We start from the raw sequence: 27,983 nt of genomic DNA on the forward strand, positions 1-27,983 counted from the left end.
CGCGTCGGGCCGGTGGTGAGAGCCGCGCGTGAACGGGAGATCACGTTGCTGTTTCGTAGCCATCTTCAGGCCGCGGCGGCCGGTAACCGTAGCGACGCCACCCACCTTTGCCGGCCGGCTCCACTATGACCTTTGAGCTCATGTTGCCCCGGCCGGCCGTGGTCACGGCGGCGGCCCAGATGTGGTACTGTTTTCCCCGGCTCAGGTGCGTGATGTGGTAGAAGAGCATCTCTGGGTTGGCCTCGTACTCGCTGGGAGCCTGAGAGGGAGAGGGCGTCTCGGCGTTAAACCATTGCGGATGGCGGCCTTTAATGGATTTCATTTCTGACATGCCACAGCGGAGTATTCGAAATTACAAGTTTGGAAATAAAGTAAACTTTCTACCAGGAAACAATCACTGTATTAATAATAATAATAATAATAACCTGCTTTGAATAAAGCCAGCAGAATCATGAATATTTTGACATTTCATAGTACAGTATTTTTTTCCTCCTTAGAAATAAAGAGCAGAACACCTCAAAACATTGTTTATTCAATTATGCAGGATTTCAAGGTTAGAATCTGTTCCACGTAAAAATGATCTTTTTTGTAGATTAGCATAAAACATTATACTTTAGCTTGTTAACATGAACATTTAGAACGTGACCTTGATCTCATTATGGAGTTCATCATTTGAACTTAAAATTATCTGGTGATTCTAGGGCTACAACCGAATAATTGCATAAAAAAAAAATGTGTATTTCCTTCTTTTTCTAATAAAAAGGCTTTTTTTTTCAAACTGAAAGTGTATGAAATGCACTAACATGACACGGCAGATGAGGTCAGAAAAACAGCTTATTCCCTAATGTTTTGTTTTGATTCAACGCATCGCTACTTTGTCTGGAGATTTTGCAGAAAACATTATACTTTAGCTTGTTAATGACATTTTAGAAAATGACCTAGAACACATTATAATTAAGAGTTCATCAATTGACCAAGAGTATTCAAAATTATGTAGTGTTAGGTCTAATTGATTCATTATATCTTAAAAACGTTTATTTGCTTCTTTAAAAAAAAACAAACAAACTGAAACTGTAGAACATGCACATGCCATGGCAAAACATTTTGGAATACCTGCAAAAATGTTGATATTCATTCAATGTAAAACCAGATATTTGCTGATGTTTTATTTTGACTCAACACATTTATTTGGCCTTCATAGAGGACTAAAAAAGTCTGAGAATATTTCCTGATGAGGAACTAAATTCCTGAGCATTTGGATGATTTTACATGATTACTCATTTAATTAATTTAGTAATCTGCTAGGTGCAGATTAATTATTTTTACTGGCCATCTCTAAATGATGTTTCTAAATAATACAATTATTCCTTCAGTGTGATAGTGACGTTATTTAGGAAAAGGCCCGATTTTTGACCCAGCTCTCATTAGACTCCAAATCATGTTTTCCGAAAAGAGTGTCAGGAATTTAGCAGGTAAATTAAAAATGTATTTTTTATTAACGTTGGATGAAACAGCGGGAGAAATTAACCATTTAAAAGGAATAATTGAAATTATTTTGACTCTTTGGGCTTAGTAACAAAAGGACAGTGTATTTTGCTGCCTTAATACATAACTAAATGCATTGATGTGGCCTAGCAATGTATCTTTTTGAATGATTTCCCCACTTGTGCCTCCAGGCATGCAAACACACGTATGGCGAGGCGTCGAAAACGCCGCATTCTCTCAAGTCAATCTCCTGTTGTGTCTCTTGAATCTGTTCATCTTCAGCTCCTTCAGAATTTGTTTCCCCTTCTTTCCCTCTCAGTCTAAATCAGCGAGAGGATGGAGGGACACGGGGAGGGAGGACGTGTGTGTATCTGCGCGCGTGAAGGGGGGGGGGGCGAACATTCCTCCAGAATAGCGGCCGTGTTGTGGTGATCCGGGGAGTGATACGGGGAGATAATGAAAAGACGGACAAAAGCACTCTCATCTCGATGTGACTGATACCCTCCTCTGCTCCCCCCCTCCTCCCCTGCTCGTCTGTCACTCTACACCCCCCCGCCCCCGTTCTCTCCCCTCATCTCTCTCCTTACCCCCCCATTTCCCCTCAGTTTCTGCCTACCTCTAATGGTGCCTTTCTTTCAGCCTCCCTCCCCGTCTCCCAGCCCGTGCTCATTTACATTGCGCTCGTGCACAGAAATTGAGGAGCGTTTTTGGGGGACAACAACAAAGTGCGAGATATCAGAATTCACTCATGTGTGCGTGCGCATGATATAACCAAAAGTGAAATGCCACACACGGGGGTATAAATAGCAAATGGCTGAAATGTGATGTCTGTGCGCCTCTCTGATGCGGCACTGTGCATGTGTGAGCTTGTTCTCGGCCTCATTTGCATATCTACGTCTCATCACGTTGCCAAGACAACCTCATCTGTTCATCTGGGAGGGCAGGAAATAAGGCGACGGTGCAAACACAGGGAAAGAGTGACAAAAAGACACGTACAAACCGGGGCCGGGCAATAAATCTGATTAATTCGATTAATTTGTCATTTTTGAAACGGAGGATTTTTAAACGACCTAAGTAGTGAGATCTATGTTTTGTACAATAGTTTTCAATAGCTACATAATTGTGACATTAAGTAAGTTATGTAAAAGCTAGGAATAGCTACGTTTTGCACAAGCTATCAATGTTAAGTTTACGATGCAATTGATTTGAAATCTGTGTACGTTATTGCGCTGAATATTTTGCATCCTATTTTTGAATAAATCAAACATTTAAATAAAGTTTGGTTGGGTTTGTGAAAATCATTATCATCCAAAAGGAATGAAAAAAAAATTGAGACTATTATTGAACAATCTTGCCCAACCCTAATACATACATATACAATCCCATTTCTATGTGTGAAGCTGCCACTATGGACTAAACATTTTTTAAACGGCAAATCTTTTACGTATGTTCAAACGTTAATGATATATTCTAACGTATTTATGAAGAATGTTCAAACGTACTTGAAATTACGTTCACACACACTCGCAAATACATTTCAACATTTTTGAAAATTACATTCAAACATAATTGCAAATACATTCTAACATAGCAGCAAATACCTTCAAACAAACTAGAAAATGCGATCAAACATACTTGTAAACTACTAAATGCTATAGTCAGCATTTTACATCCCCTGATATTATGGGAACAAATGCTACGTTTTTAGCATTAAGCGTAGCTAGTTTAGGCATATTTGCAAATATGTTTAAACGTATTTGATGATTTGTTCAAACACATTTGCTAACACCTTGAGCTGTCTCATATTTTCCGCACTATAGGGCGCACCAATGCATGGCATATTTTACCACTGTTTTGTTGACGTTCCCTTTAGCGCAGCTCCATCTAGTGGATGCATAATGCAACCGCAGCAACAGCAGCTTCTATTCTTTATAGTGCGGTGTGTCTCATACATCAAAACAATTTTAAAATATTCCATTCGTTGATGGTGCACCTTTTAAACCGCAGCGCCTTAAAGCGCGGAAAATATGGTACTTGCAAAAATGTTTGAGCGCACTTGTACAGTGGTAAAAACGTAGTATTCGTTCCGATAGTGCCACAGGGTGTGCTCGCCAACACCCTGTGGCATCATGCTCACATTAAGCTTGCCATTTTTCATAATTCTCAAACCTGTTCTCATGTGGTCTCGTGATTGGCTTACCGGCTGTCCAGACCCTGGACTGGAGCAGTAAATGGTGTACTTGCGGATGACGCCATTAGGTTTATGGGGAGGCAACCAGGACACGACCACGCTGCTAAGAGAGGAAGGAACCGCCTTGATGCCAGCTGGTGGACCCGGAACTAAAAAAAAAAAAAAAAAAACATGGGGGCGGATTAGCAAGGCGGGCATATACTGTCTACTCACGGGCGTCTATTCTTGGGTGAGTGTTTGGCGCCTATTAAAGTGATCAGGCTCATTTACAGCTTTTTAGTCTCATCCCTCACTAAGCTGCTCGGGAAGGACCGGAAAGGAGCGCCTTTGCGTGGCCAGGGGTGACATATGTTCATTCAGACGTTGGTCAGCAGTTCTGACGCCGTGACACCCAGCGTTCTCCCGACTCACAAACCCGCAAACAGATTAGACGCTAATGTCTGATCCTCTGTCAGCCACTTCAGCTTGGCGCTGGATGGAGCTTAGCACGCTCAATTGGAAGTAATCAAGGCAAAGACTCCAGGAGTTGAAAATGCACGGGTACACCAAACGCACAATAGCGCCAGACAGCGTGAGAGCGAGCCTCGGGGTCGACCGCGTCCAGCCTATTCAAGCCCTGACATAAATATTAGGTGCGCCTGACAGTGGGCCTACAAAAAGAGGCACCGCAACGTAACGCCAAGCCCGCGTAAATCCATCACCGATTCCTTTTTCCCCCAAAATGTAGGCCTCCCTGATCCCGCTATTCAGCCACTACTCAGATAGGATGTAACAGGGCAGCTTTTACAAGCCGAGCATGATTTGATAGCTGCTGATCCCGGGGGAGTCAAGATGGGTGGCGACGGGAATCACAATGTCATAAATGAACCTCCGTGCCAAAGTACAGTGGGTGTGCAAAGACTTGAATCCCATCTGGTTCCCAGGATGCCGGGAAGCAGAATATTCCCCGCTCCGCCCTGTGCGGCCCACGTTACGATAAAGAGGAACAGATGAGGAGTACAAAGGAAACAGAAGCACCTCGGCGATTGGCGGATTATGATGCATTGCACTGATACGGGGGAGATACTTGACAGTAAATAGGCCGCATGATTTCTGTCTATCTTCCCGTCTTCAGCCCGCGTTTGCCAGCCGTGCCCCCTCCTCGATACAGGGTGGCGGATCTGACAATAATCCCGCCTCCAATGGTGTAAGCACAAAATTAATTCTTTCTAATCCAACAAGAGTTAATCCTTTCTGCCTATGGCGAGGGGGCTGATGGAAAGGATGCGAGCTCGGAATGATGGTTGACTCCGCTGCGCTATATGCTGCGGGAGGGAGAACCCCGCCCCCCTCCCCATTCTGAGCCTTGTACCCAAAGCCTCTTAATTCTCATTAGCACCACTAATGGAGCTTCCAAGCATAAATGAGCTTTTGTCATGGGTTTGAGATACAACCCAACACCCGTTTATCTACTCCCCAACCTCTTGTATGCTCAAGCACATCAGCTGTATCATCCTTGTCTGATCATTTGGAAACTGAAATATCCCGTATTTCTATCTGAGGCACCAAATATCTCCTCCCATTTAAATTCTGGACGTCTTCTCCTTCCCGCTCGTCATCTGTAGTCATCTTCGGACTCATCCAGTTTGTTCGAAATGGAGATAATAGCGTCCCCCCCGTGCCCTTGCCATGCCACTGCTCTCGCTTCATAATGGGTCAAAGTCCGCCGGAAAAATGATCCATGCAGGCGATCAGTGCATTTGAAAGTGCAAAGGCACTAACCTGATGCATACTATATGGAATTACAGGTTTTATTTCATTTTCAAATTAAGCTTTGTAAATGCATCGCGTGTGGACTCACGATCTTCACGGGTTTGGATGTACAGGACGTTGCTGCGGACGCCATCGCCAGCCTGCGTGTATGCCAGCACCTGAACGCTGTAATTGGTGAACTTCTCCAGTCCGCGCAGCTCCACCTGCTCACGTGTGGTGGTGATGTTCTGCATCTCTCCCCACTCTAAGAATTGAAGGATTTCATTCATGAATGCGCGCTGCGCGTACTTCCCATATTCGCTCGTTCAATGCCAGCTTTTTTCAAACTCTCCTTTATCCTAATATTATTTTTTTTAATTTGTAAATAAGTTGTCGGGAGTGTATGTCATCATTTTCAGTCAACAGCAAGTGGAAAATGCGTTTTTAAATGTACAGGAGAAATTATTTTAAACCTAATCAAATTAGTTATGTGTAAAATGTTAACTTTTTACTGCTAAAATGGCTAAAATAAGTTTAGTATCACTTTATTAACTACAGTGAACTTCCACACATTTGCATTTTGGCATTTATGAATGTGCCCGTTTGTGACATCTTGGAAATATGTGAATTGAGTTTAATTTCAATGAAAATTGTGTTTTAATCCCATTTTGTGGCGTCTATTTGCAATTATACACCTTTTCTAAGGTGTGTTATGAGTTATTTGGCGCGGAAGGTCACTGTAGACAAGCATAAATCACAGGACATCTACGAGTACGATATGAAATATAATTTTATGATTTCCGATTGCATCTCCAATATTAATAGCACTGAAACACAGACGCTATTCCTACAACAAACACATGACATTTGTGCACAAAGACGGATAAAAAGGAAGTCAACCCAAAGATTATCTTTGCAATAATATTTTGTACGCAGCCCCTCTAGTCTAAAAGCGGTATTGTGATTAATATTGTATTTGTGGAATATGAAATAAAGAGCGCAATCCATCCATTCCTATGCGTCTCTGGCTGCGGCCATTTTGTCATTTGCTCCCGACTGAAAAGGATATCACAGAAAAGGATATCGCTCGTGGCTCGGTAGTTACCTGAGCTCATATTCAGTCGGCAGCAAGTTGCAAAATGGCCACTCGCTGCAAATGTTAAAAACGGCTTGATTTTGTTGCTTAAATTGTGTTCCACAAAGAGTATTCCCGCAATTTAGACTAGCGGTGATACGTCGAACATTATTGTAACGAATTTTATGGTTTTGACTACCCCTTTACCTTCTACAAATAAATAAAAAAAAACACAGTAAGAGGTGGTGCTTTATGAGGTACACACACTTCAACACGTCAACGACATTGACAGTGAGGTGGGAGGGGCTGTTTGGTGACGTTTAGAATGATATAGATGATAATTACTCTGCATTGGCCACTGGGCCCGGCCCCCACAGCACCCACCTCCGTCGGGGAAGAGGGACCAAAACACAACCCGGTAGCCTTTCAGCACACCGTGCAGCGTCAGCCGTGGAGGCTCCGCCCACGTGATCACCGCCTCATCAGACGTGACTGAGATGGCTCGTACGTTCTGTGGGGGTTCGCTGGGCACTGGGGAGATAGCGGGGAGGTGTTAGTGCCGCATCTGGAAAATAGGTGACTTTTTCCGTTAGCACGGCAAGCCGCATGGGTTATTGTCGTTGTTAAAACCGCCCGGAAGATCTAGCTAGTCTGCTAAAGCGCAGACAATTGAGGAACTTCTCAACAAGGCAAACCACGGGCAATCACTGCAGGAATAAATCAGTCAAATTAGCTCTCAATGGCGTCTTGTTCTAAAATGGAGGAGAAAAAGTGAGAGAGAATAGTTCAAGAGGAACACCTTAAGGGGATCAAATGCAAATGAGTAGGGTGGGGCGGATGAGATGTGGCGCATAACATCTAGAGATGGCAGTGTTCATCTTTAACCCCTGGGGGACATTTTGACCCAACTCGAGCTTTTAGATGTTTTTGATAAGGGCTATCAAAGGAAAAGCATACAAAAATTAACACCAGGAGGCTAAAATATTGCACGGATTGTCAAAACATGTCAACTTTCAACATGCCGTTCTGTTGTCCACATGGGGATGTCAAATTTAGCCCCCGTCAGGTTCATTTACTGCCGTTCAAAATTGGTAATATTTTTCATTTTGGAGAATGTTTTGCAATACAAATTTTTGTTTTGGGACCCCAAACCACCGGAGGGCGCTCGCAAACAATTTATGATGTTTGCCAGCCTTTCAATGACTTCATTGACTGGCTTAGCCTGACTCACACGATGCAAAGTTCTTGCTATGCATTGCGGTACTTGACCAAAGGCTTCGATCCAAAAACTAAATGTTGCATGAAAGCTTTTATTTTGCTGCAGGGAAGCGTTTTATTTCATCCAACACATAATATTCCTGCGAAATCTGCAGCATTGAATAACTGTTAACGTTTTTTTTCCCCCTCACAAAATGAAAATTATTCAAAACAAAACAGCCTTGGAATATATATGTAAATATAAAAATGTATAGATAGGGCTGATGACAGTGAACATTTTGAGAGATTGAAAATAAAAATGTTTATATGACGATGTTATCAACCAAAGTTGGGTGATCTGGGCAATTTCAAGACCATCCCACCATGATGAATGTGCCAAAACACTAACGGCAAAAGCCAAGCCACATTATGGGCCCGAATGAGAGAATCATCGTCAAAAAAGAAAAACAAAGGGAAATATTTGACCCGGATTGAACTAAAAGCAGTAGGACGATGAGAAACAGAAGGTGAGAAAGGAGCATAATAAGGTTCTTTGTTTCTCCCTTGGTTTCTGACAGCCTAATGAGGGTGCTAATTAAAGGTGGGAGAATAATGGGGGGGGTGCTACAATCCAATTCAACCATTTTTCTTTTTTTTAGGTTCCATTGTGGCAACACGAAAACAGATCTTTGCACTTTCCCCGAAGCATAAGCGTCTTCCTTACCATCTTCCAGTGTGGTTGCATTTATCTCCGTACTAGAAGGCCCCGTCCCAGCTCTGTTGAAGGCCTGGACCACCACTCCGTATTGGGCAAACTTCTTAAGATTGTCCAGGGTGTAAACTTCACTGTCGCCAGTGGCTTTCATCTCCACGATACTGTATTGGCCGTTGCTGCCCGGGCCGTTTTCTCTGTAGCCGATCTGGTAGCCACGAATAACGCCGTTCTGCAGCTCCTTCTTCGGGGCCTTGAGGAGATAAAGATTAAATATATATGGTGTAAAATTTTAGGGGGTCCCAACTTTCTGAATAAACATAGCAGCTCAATAGTAGTGTGCTTGCTATTGATTTGCACGAACCAAAATGGCCGAAATTTGCAGGTTCATATTTGTATTTTATTTATTATTTCACAATCATTAAGTCACAACAAATAAAAGTAATCCTCCCGCGTCATTCAGCTAGGGCTCCTAAGGATTTTGAGCAGCAGAGACATATGGTGAACAATATGGAGATGACATCAGAGCAATCTGATTGGATGCTGAGTCAGCGCTTTGAAGCGATTCCATGGCATCGCTGGCACATATTTTGTTGTCTATCCCAGCTGATTTTCGGGCAGTAGGCGGGCGACACCCTGGACTGGTTGCCAGCCAATCGCAGGGCACACTGGAATGAACGACTATTCATGCACCCAATCGCATCTAAGGACAATTGAACGCACGCGGGCTCGGGGAGAACATGCAAACTCCACACAGGAATGCCGAACTAGAGTCTCTTAAATGCGACGCAGAAGTACTAACCACTCTACCAATGAGCCGTATGTATATATTTAGTCATTAATTTACCCTCCATGTGACTCGAATGCTCTGCGATGTCATGGGCTGCAGGATCACATCCATTGGTGGTCCATCAGGTGCTATTGAAGGCAAGACAATGAATAAATTAAAAAATTCAAAATTCTGAAATGTCTTTTTTTTGTTTTTTTTAACATGAGAGAAAGGTCACTCACGTGCTTCTTCTGTACTGATTGTCAGCTCTTTACTTGGAAGGCTCCGGCCAATCTTGTTATAGGAATACATGCGGATGCTGTACACACACGCCGGGTGCAACTCCACGATGTTGGCTTGATTGTTGGTGGGTGAGATGTTCCTGGTTGTGTACATATGGTCCCAGGAGTCTGATAAGGGGAGAGATTGGGATTTATTTTGAAATCATGAAAGAAATCATGAGAACTTGTCGTGAGGGCATTTAGTACCTGATTTGTTCTTGTACTCAATATCATAGCTTGTGATGATGCTGTTCCCGTCAAACCTTTGGATCCAGCGTAGGTTCATACTCCTGTCCTTTACCTCCCTTACCTCCAGTTCAGGGGGATCTGGTGGTTCTTTGTGTGCACGGGAATACAGAATTGGAAAGATCAGATATTTCCACCGGATCTCTAAGACATATCACGAAGAGGAGATTTTGAGAAACGTTCCGTTTGCATGATACCTTGCACAGTGAGTTGGATGAGTCCTCGACCTTCTCCGTAGGAGTTGATGGCGTGACAAGAGAAGAAGACAGAATCTCCTCTGTCCGCTGGGTTCAGCTGTAAGCAACAAAGATCAAAATTAGCTATAATTAAAAATGTTTCATACCACTTTTTCCAACAAGTACTGAAGAGTTGATTAGTCACTGTTACAAGAGATGTTCGATACCAGTCACAGATCCTGATAACACACAGATATCGCTAGTACTTTTGATACACAGAATTTCCCCCCAAACAATTTTAAAGAACTATCTCACCGCTATAGTAATTTTCCTTAAAAAAAAGAAATGACCATATTTTCTGCACTATAAGTCACACCTAAAAGGTCTTCAATTTTCTTAAAAGCTGCCCGTTCACCTTATAATCCAATACAATTTATACAGTGCATATACCACTAGTTTCAGTTAAAATAAAATAACAATCCCTATGTAATTTCTTCAATTCTTACCTCTGCATTATTTCAAAAATTTTTTTTTTTCACGATTACAATTTTTTTTTACACTATGCGGTAACGACAAAGATTAACAGCAAGTATTGCTATCAAAAAGAAGAAGGCTGCCAACAATCACCCTATACACGCTTATGAATTATTCATGCATTTAATTATTTAAAAAAAACAGCCATAATTCTTCCTCCTGAGCCATGAAGACATCAGACGTGTCATGTCCAACACGCTCGATATCTGACCTTTAGGGTTGAGATGACTTCATCGCCCTTCTTGTTGATGGTGATTGAATATCGGGGGTTTCTCTCGGCGTCGATGACCGTGTCCCCCCTTTCCCAGCGGATGATGATTGGCTGCTCGCCTCGAGCCGTGCAGTTCAGCTCCTTGGTCTGGCCCTTTCTGGCCATGGTGGTGTTGGGGTGGCTGGTGATCATTGCGGGAACTGAGACACATGGGAGAGCCGTGTCAGCGTGACAAATGGAATTGCATGCAATAATGAGACAAGGATGCGGGGAAGAGGTGATGGAAAGCGAGGATATATTCCAAATGTATCTCTATATCTCAACCTCTCCGCTTCCTCTTCCATTTCACGCTTTGAGCCACGCCGGCCGCATCTGCCCCGCCCGCCCGGTTCCACGCCCCCGCTTCGATCTCTCCTCGGCTCGGGCATAGATTATTGATTATAGGGGTTCATGTGGTTTTGTTTTCATCACTAATTCATCAGTCCTTTTCCCAAAGCAACATTGGATGGAACACATCCTTCAAGAGGAAATCTAGCCCCGGTTAAGTCAGGACGCGGGCTTTTTATCAGGTTTGGTCCACGCCCTAGGGCAGAAGTTGATTGCCCACCAGAAATCTCAGACCTCTGTATACACCATGAAGAAAAAAAAAAAATGATTGACACTTACTCTTGACAGTGAGGATCATGCTCTTACTGATGTCCGAGCCCACTCCGTTGGAGGCCTGACATAGGTAGTATCCGCGGTCATCTTCCAGCACGTGTCGGATGAGCAGCGATCCGTTTGACATGATCTGGATGCGACCGGTTAGAGGGACTGGATGGTACTGCTGCGGGTTTCCTACACCTGCGCAACAAAACGAGGTTGGTTTTTGACTGAGCGGTTCTAAAACCGGTGGCATGCATTAAAAAAAAAGACACAGTTGGGTTAAAAATATTAGACTGGATGAAAAGGGGATTGCAACACTTTTGCTGATTCATTTAGCCCGCGGGTGTCAAACTCGAGGCCTGGGGGCCAGATCTGGACCGCCACATCGTTTTATGTGGCCCGCAAAATGTTGTTTCGAATTGAGGTTTCTGGATAAAATACCAAACTTGCAAGTTGCCTTCAACTTTAAAAGAATTGAGGGGGTGGAGGGGAGAACATCAAATTTCTTTTTTTACCGGCCTCTTATTTCAAAATTAGGTAGGTATGTGACAAACGCACTTAAAATTTATTTGAGCCCACGGTCATTCCGGCCCTCGACAGAAACGTTAACTACAATGTGTTTGATGACAAAAATGAGTATGACACCCCTGATTTTGGGCAAAAAGTTGGATCAAAATGAACTGCCTTTTGACCCAGGGTTTTTTAACTTTTGGGGTTAAAAAAATATAACCCGAAATATATTAGTCGGTCTTTGGAATTTTTTTTTTTTTTAAGTGTGCGGTAATGATTTTACCTTTCGCATGTTTCCACATGACTTTCGGCGGCGGGTAACCCTCCACAGAGCAGTTGAGAACTCCCGCTTTGCCGTAGATGCAGTCCTGGTTGTTGGGTTGCACCACAAAACGCGGCGGTACTGACAAACACAAAGTTGACCTCAAATTAAAAGCCAATGAACCACAAAATCACTGATGACAATTTGCATACTCGAAAGCATACAAGCGCAAGTGGGCCTGAGTTACAATGAAACTGTTCTCGATTTGAAAAGAAAACCCGATTGCACGTATCGGTGCCTCACCGGTAACGATCAGCTGCCGCTCCCAACTGACGGTGGCGGCGGCGTTGCTGGCAATGCAGGTGTAGTTCCCGTTGTGTTTCAGGGTGACCTTGGAAATTTGGAGGGAGCTCATAAACTCTTTGGTCTCAATGGCCACGCCGGAGGTGGGCCCCGGCACAATGAGCTGGCCGTCTTTATGCCAGGTGATGCGTATGGGCATGTCCCCGGACGACACCACGCAGGCGATGTAGATGAGCTTCCCAACTGAGGTAGAGGGAATGTCGAAGGGCTGGATGAGAGGCGGCACTGGGGGAGAGAAGAAGACGCTTGATGAGAAAGCGTGGCCGCCGCGCCTGGAGAAGGTCGCCGGCCAGTAGGGCCCCTTCTTTGCGCCCCCATCTCCCGTAGTCCCTGCGAGCTACTCTGGCCAGGATCCAATTGGCAGGAGGAAGTCATTCCGTTGCCATAGTAATGGAGGTTGGCGCGGCGGTGCTACAGCTGAGACATCTGGGGGATTTAATCTAGGCTTCATTATTATTCGTCTAATTAAATCAGACACACGCAGGCACACGCGCGCACCCTTAAACACCTCCGCAGCTGCCCAGCCAGCGTCGTTACCCCGCTCACAGACAAAAAGAGTCAATAAGTCTAGCAGAAACCACAAAATAAACCCCAACTATTGCCATTCGAGGAATGTGGCCTTTTTTGCTTACGGGCGGGAGAAAAAAGGTGGGCGAAGCCACCGCTTTCGTAGGTTACATCTCTGGACAGCCAAAATAGCAAAAATTTCAAATTCACCAGCAGCAAAAATTTTGCCTTCTCCACAGTAAATTACGAACCTCACTTTGGGAAGCGCTGCTCAATCAGACTGTATTGTCATTTTCTAGAATCAAAATAAGACATTCACACCTAGCAGTTTTTATTTTGGGCAGAATTGAGCAACATTTTAGCCGATTATATGAGGCCTTATTGACCAAAGCAGCAAATGAATCACAAGTATGTTTGACCATTTTTTGCAAGCTCAATTTGGGAGAAAAAAAAAACGCTTTTCATCTAAATGAAAACGGCATAAAAACATGGCCTTCTCATGATCATTAGCCTCTTTGAATGGCAACTTGCATTTTTAACTTAATCATTACTTTGTATTTAAAAAAAAAAAAATCAATATTTGACATAACAGCAAAGAAATGGCACAATCTACTTGATCGGCTACTCAATGGTGCCCGTTTTTGACTAATCGCACTGTATAAATTGGCCAATGAAGTTGCAGGTGGAGCACTCGAATCCCTTCCTTCCACTTACCTTTAACAGTAACATGCACAGTCTGGTTGATTGACACCTGGGGTTGGATCAGAACACTACAAAGGTAGGTGCCCTCATCGGCGCCCTTTTGCACGTCGGTCAGCCGCAGGGTGCCGTTGTCAAACAACACTTGGCGGTGATTATCGGGCAGCTGCATGCCGTCCTTCAACCACTTAATGTTGTAGTAAGGGTACCCGATGACGCGACACGTTATGTACGTGTTCCTGCCCGCCACGGCCGTCATGTCCCGCATGGGTCTGATTCGGGGCGGACCTGGAGACACGGGGAAAAGAGGGAGGGGGTGGCGGGGCGGACACAGTGGTCGGAAAGACGGGCCGATGAGGTGAGGGAGGTCGTGGCAGAGAGATGGAGACGGAGGGTGAGGCCATAAAGGTGGATGGACAGAGTGATTGGGGTAAGTTGAGAGGCGGACAGGGAGGTTAGTTTTGCTCCCTTTGCTCAAACTGCCTGAGGATATTTGTGTTTGCTTAAATTATCTTAACCCTACTTACGGTATTTTGTATATGGCAGATTACAGAGCAGACAATGGTACCTTGACTTACGACTTCACGCGGCTCAGCGCTCGCTTTACGCAAATAGGATTTCCAAATTCAAAATTTCCGAATCCGTTTCAGCGCCAACGAGGCAAAAAGAAAGAAAAAGTACTGTATTGGATACTGAACACTAAGGAAATAACCAAACGAAATGAAACGCCATGTAACTACTTCAACTTTTACCTCTGCATTTCAGATATAATTGTATTTTTTGCAATTAAAATTCTTATAATACAGAGTTTGAAAATTTGTTATGTTATTAATGCTTTTATTTTGAAGCAATTCCTATGGGGACAAGGCGCAAAAACTGGGTTTTTGTAAAAGAAAGCTGACTGTTTTCAAATCAACAAAACAATATATTTTATGTTTTTTTTAATCAAAAGTTTAATACTTAATTGAATCATAATTATTTTCTTTAAAACTATTGATTGGTCTCAACATTGATCTCCAGTCTTTTAGTGTAATCAAGAGGTATTTGATTCTTCAGATAGTATTTTCCACAAAATCATCTTTAGTCTTCATTTCTGATTGTCTATTAGTGAAGTTTGACTGACTTATCTGATTGTCCATCTTGCGAATGCATTGAGCACCCCCAGCTACTACTGTAGCTTCTATTCTATGTGCCTTATAATGCAGTTCGCCCTATAGTTTTAACAGGGGACATTCATTGTAAATGTGCCTTATAACGCTTTTATTTCGTGGTTGAAGCTCGGTAGCTCGAATCGATGGCTTGTAACCCGAAAAACAGATAAGCCGGAGCGACAGTAAGTCAAGGTATCAGTGTATTAGCGCATCGATAAACAGATACTGTACATCTATGGCTAGCTGTGCTATATTTGTATAGAATGAAGTGTAGAGTGCGGTTATATTGAAAAGCAGACAGGCACCTCTTACGTTTATGCGCGCTTGGTACTCGGCGCTGCCGGCCGAGTTGCGTGCGACGCAACGGTAGACTCCGCCATCTCGGATGAGCGGGTTGCTGACGTTGACGTGGGACACCGTCAGGCCGTCGGATTGGGTGTACTGGCTGGTCTTGTAGGTGGAATCTCTCACTACGGGTTCATCATCCAGCGTCCAGGTGATGGAAGGCGGCGGCGCTCCTTTGGCCTCGCACACGAGGGAGAAGGGCTCACCGGGGTTTACCACCCGCTCGCTGAAGGACGTCACAATACGAGGGGTGCCGTCTGACCACAAAAAAAGAATTTTTTTTGGAGGGGGGTGGGTGAAAAGGATACCATGTTTTAACGTTGCCTTACATACCCTCAAGCAGAATGATGGAAAAGTCCTGAGATGTGTGGCCCTTGCGGGAAGCGAAACACTGGTAGGCCCCGGAATGGAATTTCTGGGCCGCAGTGATCTGCAGGGTGTCGTTGTGTTGACCCTGGATGGAGATGTGCTGGTCGGGGAAGATGGGTTCCGTATTTCGGTACCAGTTGATGGTGTATTCTGGAGAACCTTCCACGGTGCAGGTGAAGAAGAGTGTACTGCTAATTCCGGTTTTCAGGTTCTTGGGGGATAAGGTCACTCGGAGTGGATCTGAAAGGAGGAGGTATAAATCACAGATAAATCTTTATGGTGTATTGCTTTTCACGACATGGTCAAACTAATTTGATTCGGTAGCTCGCAATCGAGGCGAGATGATCTATAAACGCGCATATGCAAATTGAATGTTTTTCCCATGAATATTTAGAAAGATTTATACTGTAGAGTACAAAATATCTCAAAAATTGTATTTACAATGGTTTTATGCGCTCCAAAATTTGGACAATGATTTTTTTTGTACACAAAATCTCACGCAATCACATAGAGATGTCCGAATCGTTCCATTTTGAAATTTTACCGTCCAATTATCTGCTGGAAATTTCAGCTCCCTTGTCTTTTTTTGATATCATAAAAAAAGGAATATCCATAATTTGTGACAGACCGCCACAAGGGTTAAAATAAACGTTACCTCAGGGTTGAGGAACAATCTCACAAGCTTCGGGTTGGCGGGACACTTTCCCATCTGTGCCTTTATTTACCCCCAGGGGTTCTCGTACGCCCGTTTGAGAACCGCCGATCTGACGCATGCCTCATTTGCCCAAAATGTTTCTCGCTGTTAAGTGTAACAAATTCTCTCATCACCTAGTGACTGTGAAGTAAACCAAGTGTCGCACAGATTTATGGCTCCAGTGTATATTTCCACTGGCGGAGGAGGCTACAAAGTGTGCGAGCGAGAGCGCATTCAGCATGGCTGACTCAATCAGTTGGACGCACTCATTAAAAAGCAGCTGGAGATATCGCTTCACATCTACGTCCACTTATGTGTGTGTGCAAATGTCAGCGAGCAATAAGGCAGCTGGTGGTGTGTGCTAGGGGGCATCGCTGTGCTTCCCGAGTGCCCCCCTCCCTGTCAAAGTCACCGAGTGCGCTGCCATGATGTGCCCAGTGGCCAAGCTGAACGCCTCCCTGTTTTCTCCCCGTCTGGCCTTTGTTTGCTAGCGCGCTTACATACTTTTACCTCTCTATCCGACACTATTATTATCCTGTTAGTTTGTTGATAATGTCATTCTCGCCCGGCCTGGGTGGGATCATCGCGTCTACGACCTCTGGTCTCTTCCACCATCTTCCTCACACTCCTCCTCGGTGATGCTGAGTTGCGCTGGCAGCTGTGTTATGGCTTCAGTCTCAGTAAATTACATCCCTGTCGCCCAGTCTGAGGCCTGACATCTTAGGGGCGTCATATACAGTTGCTCCTACATGTTTGTTACAGACACTCACGCCGGACGTGTGCCTCAAACCAAAAAGGAGACGAGCGTGTGAATATGACGGTCTCTCGGTTTGCGTGTGTGTGTCAAGTGCTCACACACCTATTATGTGAAGCTGTCCAGACACTTCCTTGGAGCCGAAGCTGTTGGTGACTTCACACGCGTAGCTTCCGCTGTCTTCCTGTCTCAGGTCGCTGATGGTCAGCCCCGTCAAGCGCCGTGTCCAGCGGGCGTCCGAGGGCAGCGGGCGGCCGTCTTTCAGCCAACGTACGGTGGGGCTGGGGTAACCCCCCGCTATGCAGGGGAGCTCGATACTCTGGCCTGCGTACACCTCCCCTGCTTGGAAGCTGTCCAGGATGGTGGGTGAGGACTCGTTTGGGTCTGGAGATTAGAAGAACATTATACGGAGTTAGATCTGTGGCGTCCCGAGCCGATACCGGTATTGGATATCAGTCCGCTGGTTGGGGTCCGCTGCTCCTGGCTGCAATATTATCGTATTGAAGGTGAGAATGTTTAATGTGGACACCTCAAGTAATAGAGTGTTCGCAGTTTGTCTACTGTGAACATGTTTCAAAATACAATAGGTGGGAGATATTGTGAGAGACTCAGCGGATGCGATACGATATTTGTTTGACTTCAGAGATTTTTGGGCTAGGGACGCAGGTGTATTGGAGTGAAAGACACACTCCATTTTGTATTTTCCATGAAATGGTTTCACTGTGTACAGTGTGATTGCACAAATGCAAATAATATCCCTAACTTATTTATATATCCGCGATAAAACAACAGCATACATTTTTTCGGACATCTTTTTTTTTTTCAGGGTATAAACGCACTGTCATTTTTGCAGTTGAATTAATTTGTAGAAATTCCTTAGCTGCATGAGAAGATAATGGAGGGATGTGAAAATGACATGCTTTTAGGCCGCATTAAACGGGAACACATTTGGCCCACGGGCCTTACCTTCGACACAGGTGACCCAATTAGATTTAGACAGAAAACTGGAAGAAACCTTATCTCACCCATGACAGACAGCCTGGCTCCATTGCTTTGGCGTGTCTCTCCGCTGTATTTATGCCGAGTGATGCACCGGTAGGTGGAGAGGGCATCCTCCTTCTGAACATCTGAGATGTATAGAGCCCCGAAGGAGGACAGCAAGAACCTGTTTCCTGCAAGAAAAGAAAAGAAAAAAACATGTTTCAGGTCTTCGTTCCTGAGTCAAAGCCACATCACCAAGCTATAGACCAATAATTCCACGGCCTGTAGATTTGCGTTTAATCAACAAGCTCCATATTTATTAGGTTTGAGCAAATGACGGAGTCAGTAGGCCACACTTATCTACTCCATGTTTGCATTCGATATTTTGCGTGACCCTGCGAGGAGACGCAGGCTGCAATTTCACCGCCGCCTTTGTTTGCCCCCCTGCAAAGAAGTCTTACAGGATAATGAGTACTTTAAGTGCACAGCTCCCACAGCAGTGACAAGTGGCTTGTCAAAACACTCTGACACGGGCTGAGCCGCGGCGAGATCAGCAGGATGTGTCAAAAGCACAATTTCCGTCGTTTGCAGCACACTGAATTCATCCTATCAGCCGATTCAATCACATGATTTCCTTTACTGACACTGCGGTCCATCTCGGACGAGTGGCTTGCGTAAAATCCATCTATTTTATAGTCAAGTCTCATTAGTCAACGCTCTCATTTGGGCTGTCTGAGTGACGCAGCCTCCATGCGTTGCGGTCTCCAAGCAGAGTGGCAGACGGAGTAAAATATTAATTACTAAATCACTGTGCTCCCTCGGTTTTTATTCGCGCTTACTTGACAAGCTGATGAGAAACGGAGCCAATGTCTGTTAAAAGCACACACGCTTGCATGCATGCGCGCACATTACGAGTACTGTACCTCCTGCAATATCGCAAATCATCGTTTGCTCTACGGTTGAAAATTTTGGTAGTTGTAAAGCTGACTGAAAATTCTATAAAAAATACATTTAAATTAGAAGGCGCGCCTTCAATGAATGGCCTATTTTAAAACTGTTTTCATATATGAGGCACACCGCATTATAAGGCGCAGAGAATAGAAGGCTGGGGTTGCGTGATGCATCCACCAGATGGAGCTGCGCTATAGAGAATGTCAACCAAACAATAAGACAGTCAAACTTGATTATTCGACAGTATTAATTTTTGGGTTGTTGCTAGTGTTTAGCGCAGCCTTTAGCATGAATTAGTCGCTAGTTAGCAGCGCGCAAGTTCTTTATTATGACAGGTGACATCTGTCAGATTATATTCCTTTTAAAAGCTTGTTAATAGACACTGACAGCCTGGCAGTTGCCTTTTGTACATACCAGGCTGATTCAAACATTTTCACAACTGGAGAAGTTAGGCATTACTTCGCATTGCAAAATTTGGACAAAATTTTGCCTGGCCTCGTGGACTTCACGAGTTCTCTTGTGGGAATTGTACTTTCAGAATTGTTTGGCTTTTCAAAACCCCATGACTTCAGCTACCAACGTAACAAAAAGGCAGCAGCATCAACTCAGCACTATTAGGGCTTGTTTTGGTTTAGTGCACACATTTTTATTCAACAAAAACGGCTCTATAAAAAGTCTGTTCATCCAGAAAGAGGCTGCGTAGCCTCCAGGAGAGCTGACATTGTTGGAATTTTGCATGAGCTCCATTTGAGCCTCGATATAACCCATTAGCAGAAAGAAAAAATTTCCAGGGGGAATGTTGGAATTTCTATTCATATTGGATGGAGATTCTTAAACGAATACAGTATAGAGCAATGCTTCTCAACCTCTTTTCTGTGATGTACTCCCAGCGAACTACGTTTTCAACCAAGAACCCATTAAGCAGTGGAAAACATTTTCAGCTTAATTTGTCCTTTTGTGGGATCATAGTGGAGCTCTGTTCACAAAAATAAATCACAAACTTGACAGGTAACGAGAGGTGGCTCCCAGGGTGTATTTATTGAGAACTAATTGTTTTCTATAAAATCCATTTTTTCCTATAAATTATAATCCAATTAAAAATCCATACCATAACCACGCTGTTGACTAATGTGACGTACTTTTGTTTGAAACGTATTTACCAAATGAAAACGATAATGAGCATACAGTCATCAATTCCCAACTGTATTTTACCAAATTATTACATTGTTTTTCTGCAATAAAGCACTGCCGTGCCCTAAAAGATCTTCTTGAGTTCAGTTTTTTAATATGGCAACATGGCTGCGACCTCAGAGACAGAACTACCGCTGTGACAAATAATAATAGTGAGTGAAAATGAAATTATGAATGTGCGAGAGAGGAAAAAATAAACCCGCACGGTCTATAAATAGGATGCATACAGTAGGCCATTTTGGTCCAAGACTGCGGGTGCGTGCGTCTACGTATGCAACGAATGTGAGCCCGAGCGGGGTTCGCAGCAGCCACATTTTTCCACATGCAAATGAAGGCGTCGGCGCAAAGATAACGAGGCCCATATTTCCACCTCCTCAGTGGGCCCATTATTTATTGATGTTCTGCATCTTTCCCCCACACACCCTCCTTCACACGTTCTTCATCCCGTCCCTGTTGCTAGGGTCTTCTCACCGCCATCCTCATTCTGTTTTGGTGTCATTTCAGCAATTATTAAAAGCGCGACGTGATCCCGGTCAGACATGGAACAAAACCGCACTGTGTTGTATAACTGAAAAAAATAAACGACAGTGATACAAGGGGAGTAAAAATAACAAGAATGAAAAACACTGTTTTTATCTTGTTGCTAAATATAGCAGGTGCTTTTTTGTACCCAATGAAAGAAGCTTTTTTAATTGGCTAGAGCAGGGATGTCAAAAATACGACCCGTGGGCCGGTTCTGGCCAGCAAATGTGTTTAATTCAGCCCGTGAGATGATTTTCTTTTTATAGTATGAAAGTGACCTGATTTTTTTTTTAATACATGAAAAACTTGAAATGAAAAAGTGGTGCACCATTCGTGTTCTACCATGTTTAAGATTGTGTGTATATGCCAAAAAATCGCAGTTAATAAACGAATCAAATGGAATGCGAGTTCTATAACTGGTGCACTCTTAATTGAATCAGCTGGAGATATAAGTTTTTCCTCTTATTTTAGTAATATTCCTGTGTGTGAACAAGGATGGACTCAGACGTTGGTTCAGTCTGCTCGCTTCTTTTATTGAAAATAATGCAGCTGCTGTTAGCTGCAACTGGCATTGGCTGCTAGGAGCCAACTGACAACTCTAGCTCGTCCCGCTACGGTAATTAGTGTAAATAAGAATATGGCCGATGTAAAAATTGTGCATGTGTGCATCAAAACTTTAAGCTAAGTTGTGGACAAGCGCTACAGTATTTTGTTCCTAGTCGTATTTAGATGACAATCATAGAGTTTAAAAACATCTTCAGATTAAAAAAAAACGCATCCCGTAACCGTGAAGAATGAACGAAGGTGAGAATAGACTGGGGGTGATCAAAGAGATGGGACTGTCACGGGGAGAAGGGGGGAAAAAAAAAAAATGGCGCATTCTGGAGCTACTCTTCACGGCGCTGGTATAAACTCCAACACACAAAGCCACCAACAAACAGGCTTAAAATAGGACAAATGGTGTTTCTCGGCGCGAACAAAAACACAATGCAGTAAATTTAGCACAGTTGTGGAAGTTGTAGCTGAAGCAGCTTCGTTGGAAGAAAAATTGAAGAGCCCATGTCTGTGAGCGCTCATCCTTTCAAACCTTATGCAAAAAAAAATGGCTGTTGCATCTGTATTCAAAGTGCACGCTCACTCCGCCCTAACATTGCTCGCCTCTCAACTGCGTATAGATTAAAAGCGCGAGTCCAAGCAGGTGTCGGCCAATTAAATATATACACTACTCAGGCCTTTATTCTGTTTCGCACTTAACATCCATGAATGGCGTCCTCTTAACTCCTTGGATTCACATTCAAAGCAGGTTCTATTGGCCCAACTGATGTACAACAAGCAATGGCGCATTTGGAGCCCACCCCGCCGCATCCTCTCCATAAAAGAGACTTTGTTCAGGCGACCGAGCCGCTCAGACGGGGCAGAAGTCACGCTGCCCGTTAAGCCCACGCCGCATGAGCAATATCGCTCTTTTCGCTTCTTCTCTTGTTCATTTTCTGGAAGATGCGAGAGGCGCAGCTCCGTGACGTTTATTAAAAAGCCACGCTTGACTGTCTAATCCAAACTGCTGTGGCCTTTCCTGAGCAATTCTGACTGCTTACCTCATCTTTCAATCATGTCCACTGTTTGGCCACGCTAACGCCCCTCGGTCGCGTGCGCGGGCGCGACAAGAGCACACAAAGGTGAAGGAGGAGAAGAATGGTGGTTGAGGAAAGAAGGGAGGGGGGGGGGGGGCAGACAGACTACTGTAAAAGTCCGGTTTCCATTGCGATGGGACAACGTCTCTTCTGCTCCACTGGCTGCTCTGTCCCAAATTGCCCCATGTGACTTTAAACAGTAAACACTGGGGGATGGGTGGACGACGGGGACCCTCGTAAAAGTCTTCGTATGCAAAGGATGCGGTTTCCATAGATACCGGTCCACACCGCCGAGCCGCGCGCCCCTCGCGAGGAGACGACGGCGCGTAAAACTAAATGGGCCGTCCCGCAAAGAGGGAGCGGGCCGCAGACGCCGAGGGTGCGAGGTGAAAAGAGATGTTGAAATAGGACTCCATTATTCATGATGTGTGTTTCATGCGCTCGGTGACATCTGGGACAGGAGTGATAATGAGGGTCCCGGGAGAACAAAACCACATTCACACACATCCCAGATCACCCCGCTTTGTAGGAACGCGCTAAACTCGGCTCCCCTCCCCTCCGCTGGACTAAAGTGAACTTTTGAATCCCGTCCAAAAACACGCTTCTAAATTTCATTGAAAACCAATCATATAGCCCCCACCGAGTTGTTTTGGTCAGCAGGGAATAAACAACACGGTTGACTGTGTGTGCGAGTGTGTGCGCGCGCTAAGGTGCACTTGAGCTTAACCCATGGCCTGAGGCCGTGAGCTGCATTAGCAGCACTGAGTGAGCGCCCCCCCCCCCCCCCCTTCCCTCCACCCAACCATTAGAGTGCTGGTGGCAGAGGAGCGTCACTGCCCAGCATGGAGAGAGACGGGGTTTAACTCGCGACACACACACACACACACACACACAAGGCAGGCACACACGCAGAGATTGTCAGTGTTTACCAGAGAGGATCGCGGAAAATCCCGGGGCAGCAAAGTAAACAAGTAACCCAGTGTGACATTTTAAGAGACGCCGACCTCTGTAAAGTTGCTCATTGTTATATCTCGACTTGACCTTGAGCTCAAAGTCGCCAAAATTAACACAACATTTTATAAGCCGGTAAACGCTTATGTTTCAGCATGAGCTCAGTACGCAATAAAGTCTTGCTTGGATGCGTTTAGCACAAAAAACTTAAGCTGACCCTTTCACACCTTTAGGATGAGTTAGAACATTGCTCAACAACGAAAAAAAACCCACCAAAATATTTTACTGAGTCGGGTAATTTCACTTTATAATTAGGTCGACTAAAAATATTCGCCACATATGTTTGTGCCACATATGTTTGTGCCACCGTTTTTTACACTGACCTTTCTTGCAGATGTATGCAGTGTTAAAAAGGCTGCAAGGGACAAAGACCACCGCCAATCCACAAGGGGATATCACAAGTTTGGGATCATTTCCAATTTTAAAAAGAGTGATCAAAATAAAGTATTTAATTTTTTGCAAAGCGGAAAAGGCATGCAGAACGTCGTAAAAAAAAAAAAGAAAAAAACACACATATGCAAAGACCATCTTGACATACGGCTACATTGCTTGACTTGGTGCACCGCCTAGTGGTCGTAAGCTGATGCTATATGTGTGCTTAAAAATTTAAAAGTTAGCAGGTTTTCATTTAAGACAATATGAAGAAACACAAAAACTTGCCAAAAAGCACTTGGGCTGTATTTTAATATAACCTGTCATTACATACAATTTATAGTGGCTCAGTTATAGGAGTTCAACTATTAACCAATAGGGGGCAGTAAAGCGCAAAATGTGCACTAAAAATGTGGGGTAGCAAAATAATCCTTTTTTTGACGTTAATTAAACTGTTTGGATTAATTGAAAAATCACAAAAGGTTGGATAAATCCCTTTATTAAATCATGCTGGGTATTTTTTGGTCCAAAATATGCCAATTGGGGTCACAAAGCAAGCAAAGTACTACTTGAGTCAGTTTGACTCAACTTTACCGGTTGTTTTATACAAAATAACCGAACTTTTGAAACTCTTTTATAGCAAGCGATCCAATTTGTGTGATATTTTGTAAAACAACTGAGAAAGGTGGCTCAAATTATGGATTGGTCTATGTTTGACACCTTTTGGGTTATTTTTGACTCTCTATAGTTTTTAGAGTGGAAGACTAATAAGAACAATACAAAAAGATTCAAGGGTAAGAGACATTTTTTAAATTACACGGCGCAAAGTCTTAATATCAATAAAATTGATTCCTAAGAGGCTACAGTGATATTAATCTATGCATTGATTAATCATTACACTGTGACCTATATTTGTGCGATGTAATGTAAGGTCATGTAAACATTTAGGGGGGGGCAAAGGATATCAAAATACTTTTGATATTGTACTCAGAGGTTGTTTTTTTTTGTGATTTGTGGAGATTCGGAGTGATATGTTTTAAATGATGCCAATTAGTTACTTTTTTTTTAAGCTTCCCACCACAGTGAGTTCAATGAGGGTCTATGGAGTTGATGTGACATCCGTGTGTGTTTGATCAGCAAACACGGAGTCGGATCAATAGGTCTGATTGCCAGGTCATGTAGGAACATGACACACGGAGGACCACCGGGGATCGTATTAGAGTCTTAATTATGTCTCCTTGTGACCCCTCTTCGATAGGTAGTGTTGACCAGGAAATAGAATGGAGGAACTCTTAACATCAAAATAATGTTGTCTTCATCTCTTTTAAAGTTAAACCAACAAGTTATTGTACAAGCAAAGAGATGTTCTGAAGGGATTAGCGGAGATTAAATGGACTGTTGTTCACGACGAAGAAACATTGCTAGCCAAATATTGAGGAGCAAACCGGCAGCAAACTTATTACCGAGTGTTTCCTTCAAGACAATTTCTTGGCAGAACGTGCCGTAATCTCCTACCTCTAATCCGTTTTTCACTAGCCTAAACAAAGCAACTGAGGAAAAGGGTTAAAACCTCCACACTTAAATCCCATTTCTTAACCCAATCCGAGCGAGATATCCCCATTCATTTATTTTCACTAAGCCTTGGCACAAACCTCCCTGCTTTCACTGCTGTTAGTGACTACTTGGAAAATGAGTGTGGTTTTACCTTTGAGGCAATTGTGAGAAAAAGGATTGGATTAAAATGCGGATAAATTATCCTCTTGCTATTTCATTGTATTTTGACTACGATGACTTGTAGTCAATGTTGGCTCCATTTTCCACCGTATTTTTGGCACTATTATTCGCACCGGATTATAAAGCACACCTTCAATGAATGTCCTATTTTAAAACAGTTTTTATATATATGGCGCACCACATGATAAGGCACATAGAATAGAAGCTACAGTAGTGGTGGGGCTTGTGTTATGTATCCGCTAGATGGAGCTGAATATCTGAACAATAGGGTTTTTGGTTGCAATTTCATTAAAAATTAAGTTAAATATTTAATTGAATATTATATTCTTTTAAACTCTTGCTTCGTTTTGGGATTGAGCTAAACAGTCTTTTAACCCTTTACTGAGCACAGCTGCCCCTTTCGGGCCGATAGCCTAAACTGGCAAAACATCCGGAAGTGTCCACATCTGCTTAATAATGGCCGTTTTTGCATGTTTACATTATCAGCCGCACTCGTGCTTTCTTTTACAAAAATGAATGTTTTTTGCACAGTTTACCCATTTAAATTCCTTTGGAATTGGTGCATGTACACCATATCAAAATTTCAAATGGTGTTATTTCCATTTTAATTATTAAAAATACATTCATAACAAAAACGCAGAGGTAAAAATGGAAGAATTTAAGTTACTTTATATTTTCATCCCCCAAAAATTTAAATTTGCAGTTTATGCACCGTATAAGATGCACCGCTTTACCAGGCGCACTATCAGCTTTTGAGATAAGTGAAGGATTTGAGGTGTTCCTTGTTGTGCGTAAACTCCCGTAATTGATGTCAATTATGTAAAAATGCAGATTGTTTTTTTTTTTAATGCATGAATGAGAGCCGGTACGGAGCGTTTCCCCGAGCGGGTTGTATTGTCACTAAGCCCGGCTTGAAGGCTGAGGTGGTGGCCAGATTTGTGTCAGAGTGATGTGCTCTCAGGGACTTTCCCATCTCTCCCTCTTACACTGATTGACACTGATACCCCGATGCTCGACAAACGTGCTCATACCGCATGCGTGTTTCTGACTATGTGCGCATCCGCGGCGCGAGCGCTTGATGGAGACACAAAGAAAGAGAAACGGCAGTGTCCTGCGTTAAGTGCACGTGAGCTGGCGTGTGCGGTAGTGTGTAAATAGTCAATAATAGCCGACACTTGTCAGCCCTCTCCTCAATCCACACAAAGCCCGTGGTTGGGGCATTGTTGTACTCCGCCTCTCGCTACACCCGCCCCCCTAAAACTGGTCTCTCAAGCAGACATAATTATGCCTATTGTGGCCCCGGCGCACACACGCGCGCACGCACACACACACTTGTTTGTGCTAATTAACACACTCTTCCACGTGCCTACTCAACCTAACTGAGTAAAAGATGGCTGCCAGCGGCCCATCTGTTCCTGCCTTGCTCTCACTCTCGCTGAAGCAAATGGGACAAAATTATACACGCAGAAAAAAGAGGCACACAGAGAAGAACATTTTGCACTGTTATGCGGCCGTAACCCGAGTGGAACATGATCATACAAACTGACGACGTCTACCTATTTTTTTTTTTTTCAAATTTGTTTGTCTACATGAAATCGGCTGCGCAAATTGCCCCCTAGCCCCTCGAAACACCCTGCTGTGTGCCACATGGGGCAGCAGGGGCGAGAGCATTGAAGGGCTGGATGAGCGAGGAAATGTGATATCACTGGGCAGTGTGTGTGTGTGTGTGTGTGTGTGGGGGGGGGGGGGGGGGGGGGTCAAGTCAATTAGGTTGTGTCCCATGAGACCTGGGGAGGCCATGTGCTCCCCAGCCTCCTCTATCACACCATGTCCCGGGCGCTACAGCACCGCCACCGTACAAGCAAGCATAGCCTTAATGTATCCCATCTTAATGTTTAATGACTTCTCCCTTTTCAGGCAGACTCATGCAAAATCTGGAAATGGCTTTATTGTGTTACGTTCGAAATGTGTGTGTGCATGTGATGGGCTTGTACGTTTGTTCTCCCTAGAAGTGAATGCTTTTGTACAAGCAGTGTTTACATGAGTATGTGGCGCCCCAGACAAGTGTTTCTATTAATGTATTCTTTGCTCTGTGTGCACAAGCACAGATTTACCACACACTGTGTCCGTCTGTGTGCGTTCGTGTGAGTCCTGCGACCTCTCGATGGCCTCACCTCTCAATTTACTTCATCTTAAATCATTAACTTAATTGCTAATAAAGATTTGTCCCCCCCCAAAAATCAACAATATAAAGTGTCAGACCTGTTCTCAACAATTATTTTCAATAAATGCTTGTCCACAGAAAAAATATTCAACTTAAAGTGTCCTCTTTTGAAACCGTAGTAGAGATGTGTTCACAAAAATAAATCATTCATTTGACAGGTAACGAGTGGTGGCCCATGACAAGTTGGGTCTAGTATGGGGGATCTGGTTTTTTAAATGAATGAAATTAAATAACCTACTGAGCGTAAAATTTGTTTTACAAACTTATATTTTCAATTAATTAACAATGAATTATTTCAATAATTACTTGAAAAGGATGTTTGCGTGTTTGTTGTATTTAAAATCTCAAGCACCCCCTGAGGTTCCTTCAAATACCCCCAGGGGTACTAGTACCCCCGTTTTAGAACCACCGATGTAGAGCAGACCCAGTGACGAGCCAGCGCGCGCATGCATGCGTACG

General features: G+C 43.8%; 1 protein-coding gene across 2 annotated transcripts in view; it reads right to left on the reverse strand.

The window, feature by feature from the left end:
- Positions 1 to 27,983, reverse strand: part of LOC148408499 (cell adhesion molecule DSCAML1-like) — a 51,939-nt gene that overhangs the window by 9,192 nt on the left and 14,764 nt on the right. The window contains exons 4-21 of one of the 2 annotated variants that reach the window (XM_088440793.1): positions 17,933 to 18,079; positions 17,013 to 17,291; positions 15,424 to 15,699; positions 15,051 to 15,347; positions 13,610 to 13,882; positions 12,329 to 12,613; positions 12,047 to 12,166; positions 11,275 to 11,451; positions 10,609 to 10,808; positions 9,885 to 9,981; positions 9,649 to 9,777; positions 9,403 to 9,570; positions 9,239 to 9,309; positions 8,404 to 8,644; positions 6,867 to 7,013; positions 5,517 to 5,672; positions 3,686 to 3,825; positions 106 to 259 (exon numbers count right to left, since the gene is read on the reverse strand). In XM_088440793.1, coding sequence (XP_088296919.1) covers positions 106 to 259; positions 3,686 to 3,825; positions 5,517 to 5,672; positions 6,867 to 7,013; positions 8,404 to 8,644; positions 9,239 to 9,309; positions 9,403 to 9,570; positions 9,649 to 9,777; positions 9,885 to 9,981; positions 10,609 to 10,808; positions 11,275 to 11,451; positions 12,047 to 12,166; positions 12,329 to 12,613; positions 13,610 to 13,882; positions 15,051 to 15,347; positions 15,424 to 15,699; positions 17,013 to 17,291; positions 17,933 to 18,079 — 3,357 coding nt within the window. Of the gene's footprint in view, positions 1 to 105; positions 260 to 3,685; positions 3,826 to 5,516; positions 5,673 to 6,827; positions 7,014 to 8,403; positions 8,645 to 9,238; positions 9,310 to 9,402; positions 9,571 to 9,648; positions 9,778 to 9,884; positions 9,982 to 10,608; positions 10,809 to 11,274; positions 11,452 to 12,046; positions 12,167 to 12,328; positions 12,614 to 13,609; positions 13,883 to 15,050; positions 15,348 to 15,423; positions 15,700 to 17,012; positions 17,292 to 17,932; positions 18,080 to 27,983 lie in introns of both variants that reach the window. The other variant, XM_088440792.1, reaches the window with a different exon arrangement.

Source organism: Hippichthys cyanospilos, chromosome 18 (genome assembly GCF_059441005.1).
Source record: "Hippichthys cyanospilos isolate Australia breed blue-spotted pipefish chromosome 18, RoL_Hcya_1.0, whole genome shotgun sequence".
NCBI lineage: Eukaryota > Metazoa > Chordata > Actinopteri > Syngnathiformes > Syngnathidae > Hippichthys > Hippichthys cyanospilos.